Here is an 18,588-nt window from a genome sequence, read left to right as displayed (position 1 = left end):
TATATCCTGGGGGTAGTATCTCATTATCAGTAGTACTAGGTTAGTATGGTCTAACCAGTGAATATTATATCCTGGAGGTAGTATCTCATTATCAGTAGTACTAGGTTAGTACAGTCTAACCGCTGAATATTATATCCTGGAGGTAGTATCTCATTATCAGTAGTACTAGGTTAGTACGGTCTAACAGGTGAATATTATATCTTGGAGGTAGTATCTCATTATCAGTAGTACTAGGTTAGTATGGTCTAACCGGTGAATATTATATCCTGGAGGTAGAATCTCATTATCAGTAGTACTAGGTTAGTATGGTCTAACCGGTGAATATTATACCCTGGAGGTAGTATCTCATTATCAGTAGTACTAGGTTAGTATGGTCTAACCGGTGAATATTATATCCTGGAGGTAGTATCTCATTATCAGTAGTACTAGGTTAGTACGGTCTAACAGGTGAATATTATATCTTGGAGGTGGTATCTCATTATCAGTAGTACTAGGTTAGTATGGTTTAACCGGTGAATATTGTATCCTGGAGGTAGTATCTCATTATCAGTAGTACTAGGTTACTACGGTCTAACCGGTGAATATTATATCCTGGAGGTAGTGTCTCATTATCAGTAGTACTAGGTTAGTATGGTCTAACCAGTGAATATTGTATCCTGGAGGTAGTATCTCATTATCAGTAGTACTAGGTTAGTACAGTCTAACCGGTGAATATTATATCCTGGAGGTAGTATCTCATTATCAGTAGTACTAGGTTAGTATGGTCTAACCAGTGAATATTATACCCTGGAGGTAGTATCTCATTATCAGTAGTACTAGGTTAGTATGGTCTAACCGGTGAATATTATATCCTGGAGGAAGTATCTCATTATCAGTAGTATTAGGTTAGTATGGTCTAACCGGTGAATATTATAGCCTGGAGGTAGTATCTCATTATCAGTAGTACTAGGTTAGTATGGTCTAACCGGTGAATATTGTATCCTGGAGGTAGTATCTCATTATCAGTAGTACTAGGTTAGTATGGTCTAACCAGTGAATATTATATCCTGGAGGTAGTATCTCATTATCAGTAGTACTAGGTTAGTACGGTCTAACCAGTGAATATTATATCCTGGAGGTAGTATCTCATTATCAGTAGTACTAGGTTAGTATGGTCTAACCGGTGAATATTGTATCCTGGAGGTAGTATCTCATTATCAGTAGTACTAGGTTACTACGGTCTAACCGGTGAATATTATATCCTGGAGGTAGTGTCTCATTATCAGTAGTACTAGGTTAGTATGGTCTAACCAGTGAATATTGTATCCTGGAGGTAGTATCTCATTATCAGTAGTACTAGGTTAGTACAGTCTAACCGGTGAATATTATATCCTGGAGGTAGTATCTCATTATCAGTAGTACTAGGTTAGTATGGTCTAACCAGTGAATATTATACCCTGGAGGTAGTATCTCATTATCAGTAGTACTAGGTTAGTATGGTCTAACCGGTGAATATTATATCCTGGAGGTAGTATCTCATTATCAGTAGTACTAGGTTAGTATGGTCTAACCGGTGAATATTATAGCCTGGAGGTAGTATCTCATTATCAGTAGTACTAGGTTAGTATGGTCTAACCGGTGAATATTGTATCCTGGAGGTAGTATCTCATTATCAGTAGTACTAGGTTAGTATGGTCTAACCAGTGAATATTATATCCTGGAGGTGGTATCTCATTATCAGTAGTACTAGGTTAGTACGGTCTAACCGCTGAATATTATATCCTGGAGGTAGTATCTCATTATCAGTAGTACTAGGTTAGTATGGTCTAACCGGTGAATATTATATCCTGGAGGTGGTATCTCATTATCAGTAGTACTAGGTTAGTACAGTCTAACCGCTGAATATTATATCCTGGAGGTAGTATCTCATTATCAGTAGTACTAGGTTAGTATGGTCTAACCAATGAATATTATAGCCTGGAGGTAGTATCTCATTATCAGTAGTACTAGGTTAGTACAGTCTAACCAGTGAATATTATATCCTGGAGGTAGTATCTCATTATCAGCAGTACTAGGTTAGTATGGTCTAACTGGTGAATATTATATCCTGGAGGTAGTATCTCATTATCAGTAGTACTAGGTTAGTATGGTCTAACCGGTGAATATTATATCCTGGAGGTAGTATCTCATTATCAGTAGTGCTAGGTTTTAGCCAGGTTTCCGTAAGGCACATGTCTGGGGAGTAGGTTGCTAGGAGGGTGTGTAGGTCGGGAATTTTATTGTTGATACTTCTAATATTTAGGTGAAATGCAAGGAGGGAACCAATGGGAGGAGAAAGGGGTAGCTTGACTGTAGGGGTTGTGGTAGGGGAGTGAAGGTTACTGGGTGTGTGTGGGCCAGGGTTGGGATGACTGTCCCCATGTATTATTAGGTTATAGTGACAGGATACGCAAAACCTTAGGAGTTTGTTTATAAGTTTTAATATAGTCTTTGTCTTTGGGATTACGTTTGTAGTTTTACAGGGTGGATATTTAGTTGTGGGTGGTAGGTTGGGTGTGCAGAGGATGGTAAAGTGTTTGGTCTTATGTGTGAAGTCATAGGCATCTGTTTAACCATTTGAGTAGTGAATACCACAGTCAAGTGTTTGTTCATAGGCAGTAAGGTGGTGAAATAGTAGTAGTAGGGGCAGTAAGGTGATTAGTATTATTTTACTTGTTTGCATTTTGTAAGGGAGGCTGGCCAATATGATGGTTGGTTAATGCTAACAGGGTGTGGTGGAATAGAATAGAAGGAAATGGGTTAGGGGGAGGGGGTTGTGTGGTGATGTAAGGGGCACGGATAGGTAAGTAGCTCAAGGGAAGTGGCTAAACCTGGTTTAAATCTAGCAGTAGTGGGGGCGGGTGGAAATTGGGGGCAGGGAGAGGAGCGGAGCAAGCCCGAGTATAGCAGGGCTAACACTGATTCTGAGTGTTTCCTTAGGCTCTGACAAGTGTGGTAGTATTTAAAACTGACTGTTTTTGGCCTGTGTCTTTACACTTGTTTCTGGAATAATTTTATGTTGCACCAAATAATACACTAATGCTTTTATATACATATATATATATATATATATATATATATATATATATATATATACCTATCTATATATATATATATATATATATATATATACACATATATATAGATAGATAGATATAGATAGCTATAGATATATATACTGCACGCTCTAATCTGTTTAATTTAATACTGTAATATATTGTAATATTTTACAGGTTCATAAGCTCATAGGCAAGTACTAGAAATCAGTCTACAGACCACTGCAAGACTAGTCAATAACTCATAATCAGGTCCACACCAGCTTGAGTGAATGCAATGCAAGACAGACCAGGGGAAGAATTTGAGTCTGCATAGCCAATTATCTATGTTTATCTTGAAGGTGGCAAGGGTGCTAATCTGCCCAACATGTAGCAGATGTTTGATCCAGAGGTGGGGGATATACTGAGATATGAATCAATAATTTCAACACGTCTTTTTGTCTACTGGTGAAAGTTTAGTTCCTTTAACCTAGCAGTTGAAAAAAAAAACTTTTGTTCTTTGAAGGAATAAAAGGTCAAAGTGGGTTGCAATTTTCATGGATCAAAGGGCTGCAGAAAGACTGCCACTGATGAGTCTATACGAAATGGATCACAGAGAGAGAGAATGGGCTGCCAGTCTGTCCTAATAACTAAAATTTCTGACGTCACTGATCTTTTTAATCGGGTATCTCTGAGGTCATTAAAGTTAAGTGAATTGCTCAGACAAATACATGCCAATAGGGGTATTACATTCAATAACAGGTCAGAGAAGATACTAGTTTAGGGGAATTAAAAGTTATCTGGGTCTAAAGGAAATATCTTTGGAAATAAGATGAGGCAAACAAGACTTTCCTAAGTACTGTGAAGACATGATGATCAAAAAGAAAGTATTATCAACAACAGTGCCTAAATCTTTTATGACAGTGTTTGACTGGATGGGTGTGTGACCAGCATGACACAGGAAAATGTTTTGTCTACCAAAATTAATTAAGGCATGCTTTTGAGAAATCCATAATCACAGATGTATTTGCAGAGGAAGTACCACTAATTTAAAAAGAAAACATCACTGACTTTAGGTCTGATTTAACAGGGGAAGATGTTCTAAGAAATGGCCATATTTGTAAGGATAAGATCAAAGCAACTGGACTGTTGGACTGTTAACTGTACAAGGGAGTTATATAATGTCTATGAAGTGCTGACAAGTGGCAGCATAGGTCAGCCAGTTTATCTACCAACACCTGAAGTCCCCCAGTGGAAAGGTGCTAGGCTTAATTGGGATTTTAGCTAAGGTGTTAAGATATCTATCATGCTAAGCAGGGGACATAAAGAGTATTTTACAGTTGGCAATAAAGTGATTATTAACCTTGTTTAGTGTTATTTGGACATACAGGAGTTCAAATATGGTGTCTACAATTCAGCACTAACATACCTGCAGGTCACAGACCAGCAAACTATGGGCCATTTACATATGGACAGGTAAATTAAAAGAGAACTAGTCAAACTGTCTCCCAAAATCAGAATTGAGGGGGTTATGTGACATGCCCATTCCTGTGGATATACACATGTGTAGCTTTAACTACATTAACAACTGCAATCTTCCGGCAACTTATGGGGTACGTTCTGGTAATATCAAAGGCATCAACATCATGCTGAAACATGCGGAGGGGTGCATCTGGTTCTGCAGGACAGGAAAGGAAAGAAACACCACCAGGCAGATTATTTTACAGCATTGCCTAGTTCGGAGAGGTCCCGCAATCTACAGACTGCACATACATTACAATTAACCCCACACCTGTTCCAGATGGGCTGCAATACATTAAAAGGAAGGGCTTCCACTCCCGGAACTCCCATGGTCTATAATGCGCACGGCATTAATTATAAGGTGTATGTGCACCACTCCAGCAGTTCACATGATTCGTACAAATGGCATGCATTAGGGGACTTTCCATGGGGTTAGCTGTACACCAACCAAGATTTTTTTTTTTTTTTTTGAAAAGGTCAACAAAGCAATGGATAAAGGCAAAATGGTACTCACAGCATACCTCAACCTAGGCAAAGCTTTTGACACAATTCTTCCCTCAGACATAGCAGAAAAGCTTAATAAACTAGGAATAAACCCCTATGACACCAGCTGGACTGCCAAATGGCTCAGAGACAGGATGCAGGAAATCAAATGGGGAAGTTACTTCTACAAAGAGACCATTCACCAGTGGAATCCCTCAGGGATCTGTGCTGGGACCTCTCCTGTGTAGCATCCATTTTTCTGAAGTAAAAGCAAATACCAAAGGGCTCTGGCTGACATTTGAAATGACTTCAAGCTAGATGCAATCAGTGAATGCAAAAATGACTTTGCCATCCTGCGGGAAGGGTTTTCCTAAATAAATAACTGCTGCCAAAATCATGGAATGGAACTAAATGCCAAAACATGGTTTATTGAATCCTTTGGGAAGTCATCTTTCTTGGGAACTACCACATAAAAAATATACCTTTGAAAGTTGACCCAGTTGTTCAGGAAATGGGAACTTATCTGGGCAGTGACCTAGCTATTGACCAATGTCTGTACATTGTTGTAAGAAAGTCCTTCTACACTGCACAGTTTAGAAACAAAAGGATTGTGTCTAGACCTAGAGATACCAGTGTCCCCCCTTTACTAAGACCTCATTAGATCAATTAATGAATATAATTCCCCCTTTGGTATTTATTTGTCCAGACTCGTGCAACAAGTGGAACTCCCACAGATTTACCTACTAAAAGGACATGTGGCTTAAAAGACATGTCCTACATGGACTGACTCAAAGCACTGCCACTCTATTTAGTATCCTACAGACTTACTGCTAAGAGGTGACCTGTGCCTGGCATACAAGGTATCCTCCAACAGATAACTGATGGATTTACTGCACATCAGCAAGTCAAATGGCATCAGAAATACTCAATCTAGGGATCTAAATCTCTTCTGCAACATCAACTGAATGATCTGCAGGGACACGTATATCTCACAGAGGATACAGCCACTCTGGAACAGACTTTCCATTCACATAAAACAAAGTTCATCCCTGTCCGTATTCAATTGCAACTTAAATCTATGGATGAGAAACAGAAAATTTACCCCAGGACTGCACCCTGTACTACCAATGGACAGAGGTAGCTCCTAAACACTTTATCCCATGCATGTGTCTCCACAAATTATCTATGTTAAGATCCCAGTTATTCTCATTAGGAGTAATATACAATTAGTGACCACGGGATGGACAAGACCACTCTGTAACTAAATGGAATAGGTTAATTTAAGCAGAAAAGGGAAATTGGCTAGACTTAAAATGGCCCTCAACGACAGCTAATGTAGTACTTGGCTATGAACCTAGGAACATACACCCACGCACACACAGATATGCTTGCTAGATAGGTCTTCAGTTCTATACACACATGCATCACGCAAACAGGAAACAAGGCACATAAAATCTTTTGTTTATTGTGTACTGCATGTGATGCCATATATGTCCTAGATCCCAATCTAATGACTGCCATATGCTAACATCAGATGATGCAATAAATGGCCTATGAAACAGCCCATCCTTAAGCATGAAATATACCAAAGTCTGTGTCTGGACTACTGAAGGTGTACTTTTAATCTGTAAACACATTTTGAGAGGGGCAATGCAATACAGTCCAGATATCTGCAGGAATACTTTTCTTGTGTGTGCCACTGTGCACAACATGGTGCTGTGCAGGCAGCTGAAGCAGAAGGCAAACATCTTGGCAAGCCTTCCAAACCAGTCATCGTAGCAGATGTACCAGATCCAAGACAGAGGCAGGCACAATACAATGCAGCACTGCCAAAAGACAATACATGGTCTACAGCTAAAGGCCACAACACAGAGAGCACAAAATAAAAAGATCGTTATAGCAACACACCCAGACTACGCAGGGCAGTGCATGGACTAGCCATGTTGTGCATCAGATATCACCATACCCAAACAAGTTATGTGGTGTGCAGGGCACAGTCACCATCACTTGCAAAAGTGTGGTGGGAGGGGCACAGTACCAGTTGACTGCAACACTATAATAGAGGTTAGGGTCATGAGAGGTGAAAATGTTAACCATGTAATCTGTGTAGCTGTGAGAAGTCAGTAATCACATCTCCAGTTGGTAGGGAATGAACTTCTAAGATGTGCCCACTGCTTTTACTTGTGGTAGCAAGCTTTGATGCATTCCTTGACAGGAAAGGAGAAGAACCACGAACTGAGGCACTTGTACTCTGATGGGGCATACTGTGTAATGAGCCTGATGAGTATTGTTGTCATGACCTGGGGAATGCCATGAAAAGGGATAGCATGCCATGCGACCACAGGTGACACAGAGGGCATAGAACTTTGGAGTCATGCATCAGCAGTGTGGTGAGTCTTTCCTGGTGTTACCTTTGACGAACAGTTGCAGCTATGACCTGGAGCACACTCAATGCCAGAAAAGGCAGGCCCATGAGGCCACAGGTGACAGTGCTGGAGTTTCAGGAATTGTCTGTGGAGTCTGTGGCCTGTGTCCAACCATCTCAGACCTGGACATTCCCAAAATCCTAGGCTGCATGGCCTATATATCCAGATTGCAGTATCATTGTAATGTGTCTCATGGAGGCACTGATGGAAGCAACATTTATCACCACTGACCTCAGTAAAACTGTTTGCTTCCTGTGACTACTAGCTGGTGCACATTGTCCCACAAACCATGGAGCACTCTCACATCTCCCTAGTTTTGTGAAAGCGGCCTTGGATCACTGACATGCACATCCACTGGTTAATGCTGAGTTCTGTGGCCATATCAAGGACCAAAGTGAAGTCATAGTGATGCTGCAGCACCCACGTTTCTCCATTATGGTAGGTATGCATACCTTTAGAAGTGGTGTGAAAGATGCCATACGTGCTGAGAACACTGGGTGAGTCAGCGAGGGTCTCTCAGATACAGGATTGTCCATTATGCTCTGCTGAGTTTGTGTGCCCATCATACCTCTCAACTGTACAGATTTTCAGAGAATGTTCAGATTTTTGCGGCATATTTTGGTCTGTTTCTCATCTAGTTGGGGTTCTCTGGAAAACCACTGGCAAATCATTGAAAACGGAGGTCAGAAAATAATGGCACACATTTGAGGTTCAGACTCCATATCCTTCAGAGAATTCATGCTAATGTATAACCTGCTATTCTATCCAATTTCTAACTTTGTAGGAGCAATATTTAAAAAGTGTCCCTATTTTTAGGCCTCTGTCCCCCATTACTTGTGCCTTTGTCCAGATTTTTAGCTCTAACAGGTTGAGAGGTATGGCTCCCATCATGTATGAAGGCTTGCTGCAGATGTTCATCCTCTTGTCCTCTTGCCAGGTAAACTTTCCCAGGTGCTGCCTCCCTCAGGTAGTCATGCCAGTACTTGAATGCATATGGACAGAAGATGCATATATCTATGGCCATAACCTCCTCCGCAAATGTTTATGCATCTGGTTATCAGCTGCAGTTGTTGCTACACACAGATCCCCCATGCCACAATTTATGGCCTTGAAAGTCTATAAGCCTTATGTCATATCCTTCCCAAGGTTTCTAACAGTCACACTGTGCCCATTCAGCCACAACCGCAACACTTTATGCACTGCCAGTGACTAGGGTTCCCAATTACACAGTCACCACAACCTCTGCCTATCAATGACATTGACTACAAAGTTTGCTGTTGCTAATGTACCTCAGCAACTATAGAGTTTGTTGCTGCTGAGGTACGCTAACAGGCAGGACTATGTGAAGCTCCAAGTCTACAGAGACTGACAAAGGGACTGTATTAAAAATCTTTTATTTCACAGCGGTATGCCAGTACGATTTGGTGTACAAAATTGCACCAAAGCTTTACACTGCACTAACTAGAAGCTTGGAGCATGATGGTTATGTTGAAGAAGTCAATTAATGCCACTGTCTGGCTGCCAGTGAACAATGAGCTACACAAAAATGTTGGCTACAGATATTCATATCACTGTTACAATGAGCCATATGACCAGTACATACAAGCATATAGCATGTGTACACCTACAATATACAGTGCATCACTGTAGCCAGGGCTCACAGCAGTATAGCTGCGATTCCCAAACATGCGTTCATGTGCATGGAGCTACCAGACACATCTGAATGAATGACCATGGCTATTTCCAGTCAGTGTAAAATGCAAGGCTCCAGCACCATGTGCCAGAGGGGTCTACTTCAAAGGATCAAAATTTCACAACATCGAACCTCTGATCATCGAAGACCAGAGGATCAAAGTTGTCAAATATCCAACCGTCAAAAAACAAAAAAATCTAATAAGTGAAAACATATTTCACATTTTTGCAGAGGAGGCAAATCCCTGCACCCACCGCACCCCCCACCCCCTGCTACTTAAATATACTAACTCCGAGATCACACTACAGTGAAGAGAACAGTACATTTCCCGTTCCGCATTGTATGGCGATCTTCATTCACAAGGTTCAATATTTCACAACTTCGATCATCTGGTCTTTACAGATCAGTGATGCGTTGATGTGAATGAAATTTCGATCCTTTGAAGGGGACCCGTCAGAAGAACAGAATTTTCTCTTTTTTTCATGCACAGAACCTTTAGGGAGTACCTGATGAGTCAGTACAAAGACCAAATGCAGAAAGTGGATGCCTAACATGGATTTGCTGGAATGCTGAGCGATAGCACTGGTATCATACATTCTGGTCAGCAGTGCTGTCATTGGTATGGGGATCTGAAGTGGCATCACCTGCCCCGCTTCAACAGTGGAAGTCCTATTCATGCATCCCAAATGCATCTGACAAGTTTAGGAACCTTAACATTATTCTAATGGGTATATGATCAATGACCTCCACCAAGTAGTTCCCCAAGCCACATGCATACAATACGCAGACGATTCTACACTAATTTGCTCAGCCACATCTGTATCTGATCTTCACTCCCTCACACAACACATCTTTAATTCTGTAGAAGATTGGTTTTCCCAATGCTGTCTACTACTTAACCCAAAAAAAACTAAACTCCTCCTCTTCACACCTTCCAGCAAATCTCCCCATTTAGACTTTACTATAACATCTAAAAATGGCACACCTATATCACAAGATCCTACTACCAAACTACTAGGCATTACCATTGACAACAACCTTAACTTCGACACCCATATAAGCATCACATTGAAAACTATTAACAAAAAATAGGCTCTCTTTACAGAATCAAACCTTTCCTCACTCCAGAATCTAGAACAACTATAGCCCACTCCCACCTTATCTCACCCCTTCTCTATGCCTCTCCCATATTTACTAACTTATCAAAAAAGAATATCTTGAAATTAGAAACCTCCTACCACAACATAGCCAGATTTGCCACAGGTAACCCTTACAAAACTCACCACTGTACTAATCTAAAACAACTAGGCTGGCTTGAATTTCAACAGCAACTAAAACTTAATCAACTAGGCATAGCCCATCAAATTCTTTATCAACCTAACAAAACACCTACACTATCTACTCTTATTCACCCCTACCATAACCTAAAGTCCCTAAGATCTGCACACAAATTTCTTGTAAATATTGACAAAGCAAACAACAGGGCTGGAGATTCCCTTTTCTCCAACATTGTTAGTAAAGATTGGAACTTGCTTCCCTCTGAACTTTCTACTATTCCCTCAAAACCTCTCTTCAAAAAGAAACTCAGGCTCTACCTTAAAACACAATGGCTCTGCCCCTGTACTAATCCTGACTAACTTTCTTTTTTTCTTGACCCCTGACTAAACCCCTCATCCTTTACAGCCCAAAATCTATTCAATTTTTGCATCCACTGATTTACATCTCCTTCTAATTATCTATTAAAAAAAAAAAAAGTGTACATATATAACTGCTATCTTCCTCCTTTCCTATATCCTTTCTCTCTGTACATTATGATAGTATTCTCCATTGTATATCACGTGTTAATTTTTTTTTTATTTACTTTTATCGTTGTTTTCTCTAACTACTGTATGTTTATATGTTACTACTATCCCATAATTTATAATGTTTGAATCTATCTTGTTACTTTATATGTATTTAGCAAGATTTTCTATTATTTTTCACTTTAATGTTCAAGTTTGGAGCTTATCTCCCCGGGCCTCCACTGAAAATGGACATATATCCAGCTGGACTAGCCCGGTCAACAAATGTAAAATAAATAAATAAATAAATAAAATAAATATGCAGGTTAGGGCTTGGGTAGTAGAGCATTTACAGGCTGCCTCTGTCGAATAGGGACACAGCTGCCAGACAAGGGATGAATTTCTGATTCCCAATCTACTGGTCAAATTTACACTTGAATTGAGTTAGGGAAGAACTCTGCTTCACGTGGATGGAAAGCCAGTTCCAGAGAAGCTTGTAGTGTCCCAGACACATACCTGTTTCTTTAATATGCCTTATCTTTCTCCCAAACAGGGTTTAAGTTCCTAGATCAGGTAATTCTGATGGTATTTCTTTTGTGGATATCTAGAAGATTCATCAGAGCAATATCTAAGGATGCCTTGTGTGCCAGGCATACATCGCCCCTCAACAGTATATAGGAGACTGAGTACAGGAAGCTGATGTGAGTAGGACATGTTGTTACTGCCATGTATCGTTTTTGGGAGGGAACATTTGTGGATGCTCCAGTTGTTGCATGTACCTGGTCAGGTATATACTGAAGGGGGCACTGCATTCATTGACAGGTCTGAGGAGGGCCATATACAGTGAACTGACGACTTCCTTGGACATAGATGCCATACACTTACTTGTAAATTGAGCAACATAATATGATTTCTTTACTAAGGTAGACAAATAACGGTCAAAGGCCAGGTTACGTCTATATGCATCGCCAAATCCCTGACTACTGGGACTATTCTTAGGCATGTTTTATCGATGCAGTAGTTTCCAGGAATAGCAGAGTTCCCAAAGCATACCATTATGCATTTTTTGGCATTTAGTTTCACACGGCGGCTCTAGCATCAGTTATTTGTCTAAATCAGAACTTCTTGGAGGATATTAGTCTCTTGGGATTCTATGGCAGCACCTAGTTTGTGGTCATCTGTAAACCTGATCAGCCTGTGGCCCCTGATTTTGGCCTTGACTACAGAGAATTAGATGCCAAAAAGGAGCAGACCCAGTGCAAAGCCCTGAAGGACAGTACTAGTGGCAGGTCTCTTTATGGTGGACTCCCCTGTACTAATGTCTTTGGTCCTATATGAAAGCCACTCAGCTATCCAGCAGATGACATAGGGATTTAAACTTAATTTCATGACTTTGTCTACAATGCTTGAGTGGGGTACTTTACCAAATGCGTTGAACAGGTCAAGGTAGGCAGTATGCATTGTTTTGCCCTCATCCATTATTTTGCTGACCCTCTCAAAGTAGTCCACCAGGATGAGTAGGCATGATCTGCCCTTGACAAAACCAAACTGGGCTGGATCTAGTGTGCAAACAATTCCTATCTCACTACTAATCATTTACATGATACTTCTGTCCATGGCTTTGCATATGAGATTAGTCAGACTTATGTGTTTATAAATACCTGGGTCCATAGATGGCCAGCCCTTGTGTAGAGGGATAACCATTACAGTTCTCCATTTGCAAGGCACAAAGCCTGTGTTGAGGCTACATTTAAATAGTGACTCTAGAGGTCCTGATAAGGTTAAGTTCATGTTATTTAGGAGGCATTGATGGCCAATCAATAACATAATACTTGGCCGTAAGACTTGCTTCGTAGTAACAGTTGAGGAGATTATGTTCTATAGTATTTCCTGACAAGATGTTCAGGGGTGGGGGTGGGGGTGGGTAAAACTGGAGTTGAATTTGTCGGCCATTAGATTTTCTATATCTTTTGGCTCAGTGTAACTGGCTTCATTTACAAACAGTTCTGCACATTGCTGTGTAGTGTCTTTGAAGTTCTGGACACAGCTAAATAAAGCCTTAAGGTGGTCCTTGGCATGGTAAGCTATTTTTACCTCAAATTTCACTTTGGTTTGCCATTTGAATTGCTTGTATAGATTGTCAGACTGATAAGAGACTGTTTATCCTGCTGGGTGTTGTACTTCCTAATTTTTGCCATGACATTCTTCCTTCAGTCACACAACCTATTAATGCTAGGATTCCATCAGGGTGTTTTTTTTAAGCTTGTTCTTTGCTGTTAGTCACAATTGTGTCTTATGTCTCTACAACTCCACATATACAGTAGTGTTCTCAGGCAGGGGTTAGGGAAGGTTGAAGTTTTGTCAGGTTATCACTTAACAGTATAACATTTGCCTTATAATAGTTCCTAAATATTCCAGGGTTAGCACAGGTCCCGGTTTTCATTTACATTTCAAAGGAGACAGCTTTATGGTCTGACCTCACCACAAAGAACATTACATTAGGATGCATGCAGCATCCTCCCATGTTAGTGAAGACCAAGTCCAGTGTGTTTACATTCCTAATGGAAGTATGGACTATCTAGTCAAGCTTGTGTGTGTTGACAAAGTCCAGGAGTCTCTGAGTCTGCAAGCTTGAGGTTGTGTACGCTTCCCAGTTTACAGTGGAGTAGATAAAGTCATCCATGTATATGGTACTGGATTGAATGGCAAGTGCCTCCTGTAAGTTTACTTATTTGTTATGGGTTTCCAGGGTCATAAAGGGGGCCCAATAGCTTGCAAGGAAATGGCATAAGACTTTACCAATTGCTATTTGGAGGTGGAGAATCTCAAGAGCTTCATCCAGTTTGACCAGGCTTGTGTTGTTTGTTTTTTTTATGTAAAATGATAAACCTCCACTGTGAGTCCTAACTCTGCAGTACCTTTTCTAAATGTATGTGGAAGGCAGTGTAGCCCTCAACTGCCAGGATGCTCTCCATGGCTTTAAACCACATCCTGGTAATTACACAAACATCTGCATTCTCCATGGCAAGGCGAGCTTGGAGGGAGTGGAGTTTCTTGTTTAGATTCCTGGCATTGAGCAGTAAAACCCTTAGACTGTCTAGGGTTGATCTGGCTATGTCAGAAACCTTATCAGTTTGGCACAGCTTAAAAAAGGCACAATGGAAGGATAATGTTTTATCCAATATTTGAAAGCCTGTAAGAGTCAGGTGCAGACCATCCCTGGCAAAGTAGCATGGTCTGTTGACAAAAATGGTAGCTCCTTGGAGTGACACCAAAAACTAAGCCAATTATTTAAGTCAGTCATCCTTTGTTCATATTTTGACATCATCCTTGGAGAAGGTAGAATGCTGCTCAATGTAGGCTCTTATCAGCTTGGGACAGATAATCCGAGAGCTCCATCTTGTCTCCCATCATATAGTCCAGGGAGGTATGCCTTGGGTCAATTACACCCACATGAACTATGACTGAGTCATACTAGTATTTCTGATCCAATGACCTGAGTGCATGCATAACACAGTGGATTCTGACCCCCTGATAAGCACGTGACTGTGACTTTCCCCTTACTCAGCCTGGTGAAAAGGACATCCACGTGTCTTACAGTGGAGTCTCCTATGACCCAGATATTGCGTTGTGTGGAGCTTGTCTTATTGGCTTACAAACTGAGGCTCTGTGAGATGTGGCTGTATGTTGTGGTGGGTGTTGTTTTGTTGGAGTGCTTTTGTGGCTCTGAAAAGATGCTTGTAGGTGCAATATTAGGGAGGTCTTTGAGGTTTAGTAAGATTACATTTCAAAGCCTCTGCATATACGGTTGTATGTATCTGAAACTTACTGTGTGAGGAGAGTGCAGTGTGCACATTAGTGACAACATGATTGGTAATTAAGAAGGCGGTATCTGAGAGCTTTGCCTGCAGAGGCACTGTTTAGTCTCATCTCTCACATACCTTATCAGTTTGTTTAAGAATTAGATGTCACAGAAAGTGGGAGTATCTACTATACAACAGTGAATGTATTTATACTGCCTGTCTGCAATCATTTATTTTACTGTCTTGTCCTCCTACAGGTCTAGCTGTGTAGGAGAAGAAGGTGAAGGCACAGACACTCAGGCTATGCTTGCCAATGTCCCGGGTGTTTGGTAAACACTGGCCACCAGGTCTGCTGATCACTGAGCCACTAAGGAAGCCACTGTCCTATAACATCAGATACCCAAGTGGACAAATGCTTTGGTTAGCTTCCATTTGGACAGGCCTGACATCCAAACATGCCAGGAACATATCCCATCCTAATCCAGGTATTTTCCCTCCCTCAGACATCCCTCCCCATTTTTTGTTCACTCTCTATCCCTCCTCAATACCACTTTTCCCCCTGCTTTATGTCTGTCTCCTTCCCATTTTGTGTTTATACCACTCTCATCGGTCTGAGTCTGCTTTTTATTCAACGATATGCAGCTGCCGCCTGCCCTTCTCTCTCCCACAATCATTCCCCCACTACCTTTCCCAACTACCATGCTTTTGTAAATCTTAGAAAAGGGGTTCTTCCCAACAAAAAAATAATCTTCCAGCACCCCTACCTTTTATAGCATATGTTTACCTGTTTTCTGTTCTTAACTTTTCCTACTTTTCAGTCCAGCTCATTTCTTACACATTTACATAACGAACAGGTGTGGCACTTTGCTGTGTATACCCACATCAGTCTGCCTGGTGGACCTCTTGCTGCCCTTCTTGTGCTAAAAAGGCAGGAGATGCAGCTATGTTGTGTAATGCTGCTTGTGAGTGTATGCACTGACTCAATCATGTTAGAATGCTTTAAAGGTACTGTTTATCACAAACACTACTATAGCACTTCTCCAACAGTAAATCAGCCTAGCACTGTTTGTGATATTACCTATGCACCTCTAGTTTCTTGTGCAGTTTTTTATTTGCCCAGTATGTCAATCGATGTCTAACAGATGTCTGTTTAGCTATGAGCCACTTTGTCTGACAACAGCCTTGGAAATGACCATTTCACAAGAATGCCTTGCTCGACTATGAATCCCAGCCTATTTCCATTCACTGGTCATAAGCACAATGCATGCTATAAAACACCATAAAAGTGCTCTATAGCTCCTCACAGTGGTAAAAGTAGCACAAAAAAACAACAACTACAGAAAAGTCAGACTTGGGACATGTTCAGCATTCATGGGTATCATATAATAAACAATGCACAAGATAATCACAATCAAATACTGGAATTCTGAGACTAAGCAATAACATCAAAAAGTAAGTTTTCACAGACATTTTCTGATGGAGACTCTGCCCCTAAGCTACTATGAAGGAGAGCTTCGGCCCTGCACCTCTAGTTATTATTCTCATCTCCCACTCACTGTAACTCAAATAAAAGTAAGAAAATAGTTTTACAAACGTAGTCTTGGAATTCTGTCACCTGGAAATCAGAGACTCTGGAATGATAATGTGTTCCTTAGAACAATATCATGTTAAAACGTTTTCAAGTACATTTCTGTAACAGCTGAAGTAATGCAGCTCTCATTGCACTACTTTGCGTCTCACCTTATTTTTGCTGCTTTCACAAGACTGTAAACTGGCCAAAATTTGACTTTCTATTGCTTGTACCCAGGAATCCCTTTCTTCATATGTAGTAGCTTCAAAGTGCCACGTCTGGCCTGTTAGCGACACAATGATGAACTCAAAATTTTCTTCTTGTTCTAAAATCAGAGATGAACAAGTAACATTTAGCTGCATCATAACCGATTCATATTTAGCAAATATTTTTAATAAAGAGACCATGCATGGAAATCCATATTTAAAAGAGATAGAATGGACTGCTTTTTAGCTTTTCAAAGCATCACTGGTCACAAGTTTTATGGCAAAATTAGATCAAATCTTATGGAATCCTAATATTCTGAAAAGTACTGCACAGTTAACAACCCTACTCACATTCTCATACTCAGAAAAGCAAAAGGGCTAAGTCAGTTACACAGAATAAAGAATGATGTCAGAAACACTACAATTAAAAGGCTCACCAACACATACGGATGTCATGCCATTCTCAAAAATCTCAGGTTCTTCTAATTTTGTAAAGATGTGCAACAATGTAGAACTGATAATATACCTTGGTAGCAAAGACACTTTTCATGTAATCATCAGATTAGTGGTAACACTTCTCAGAAAAGTTAATGAAATGCTATCATGTTTTTTTTACTCTGAAGAGATTTCTTTACTGCAAAAGCAGCATGGGATATTAGAAAAACAAATGTGGACTACAAAATAACAAAAACCAGAAAACAGCAACTAACAGCAGCAATTAAAACTTCATTACACTCACTTTCCAACACACTGGCTGCAAGTTTTCAATGTAAGGGAGAGATATAGAAAATAAAACATATTTATATAACAAAAGCACAGCCGGGTATAATAATTAAATACTTCCAATTAATTTTCCTGTTTAATCCACAGGGAGACAGAGCACCAAACTTTAGAATACATAAGTACAGAAGTACAGGCAAACATAGGAGGACTATGGCTGACAAAGTTTGCAGATGACTGCAAACTGGGCGCCATAGTGGAAAGTACATCGGACACAGATATCCTTCAGAGGGGTCTCACGGAAACTGATAACTGGTGCCAGAGCCATGGCCTGAAGTTAAATGCCAAAAAATGTATAGTCATACCCTTCGGGAAAAACAATGTAACCCCAAGCTACCATATAGGTGGCAATCCATTAAGCACAGAAGAGGATATCAGGGACCTGGGGACCCAGGTTGACAGTGGCCTTTCTTTTGACACTCACATTGCTAAAGTGGTTAGAAAGACCTTCTACATTGCCCACCTGATCATGAAGGGATTCACATCCAGATCAAGTGAGGTCATTGTTCCCCTGTACTCTTCACTTATCAGACCAATGATCGAGTACAACGCCCCATTCGGGATGTATCTCACCCGACACCTGCAGCAATTGGAGAGACCCCAAAAGTTCCTCACCAAAAGGATAAAGGGACTCCAAAATCTGTCATATGCTGCCAGACTGAAGAAATTCCAGCTCTATTCAGTCACATACCGCCTGCTCAGAGGTGACCTGTGCCTGACATACAAGGTCATGTCCAACCCGGAATTAATGGACATGCTCCACCTCAAAAAATCCAAATCTACCAGATCCACTAGAGCAAGCGACTTAAACCTTAGCACGGATATAAATAGGACATGCTGGAGGGATAGATTTGTCACCCAGAGACTCCCTATGTTGTGGAATAAAATCCCGGTCCATGTGAGGCAGAGCACCTTGCTGGCTCTGTTCAAGAGAAATCTTGACCGGTGGATGGGAGATCGTAGGTTTACCCCGGGAATCATCTCTGTGTCACTGCTGGACAGAGGCACAACAAACTAATGGGCACAGTATTTTTTAACATAAGGGGTGGCGTAAGCCACAAAACTTTGGGCTAGGCTTATAAATGCCTTAGGGCAGATAGCCTAGTATAAACCTATGAACCTATAAATTTTATTTATACAAAGTGCATTTACCACACAAACAGAACGTGGACAATATTCTACAGACAACTAGAACATCACCAGCTTATTTTATATTCTTTACTTCTATTTTAATAACACCCCTATTTAACATACCTATATCAATATTACTAT

At 40.6% G+C, this 18,588-nt stretch overlaps 1 protein-coding gene across 1 annotated transcript in view; it reads right to left on the bottom strand.

Annotated features, from left to right (window-relative positions):
• LOC122792978 (arf-GAP with GTPase, ANK repeat and PH domain-containing protein 1-like) overlaps positions 1-18,588 on the bottom strand; it is a 2,685,441-nt gene that overhangs the window by 480,132 nt on the left and 2,186,721 nt on the right. Inside the window, exon 16 of the mRNA XM_044060583.1 lies at positions 16,501-16,655. Coding sequence (XP_043916518.1) covers positions 16,501-16,655 — 155 coding nt within the window. The remainder of the gene's footprint in view (positions 1-16,500; positions 16,656-18,588) is intronic.

The sequence above is a fragment of the Protopterus annectens genome, chromosome 2.part0, assembly GCF_019279795.1.
Source record: "Protopterus annectens isolate FY-2018-M chromosome 2.part0, PAN1.0, whole genome shotgun sequence".
NCBI classification, from domain to species: Eukaryota; Metazoa; Chordata; order Ceratodontiformes; family Protopteridae; genus Protopterus; species Protopterus annectens.
This window is presented reverse-complemented; position numbering and strand designations above follow the sequence as displayed.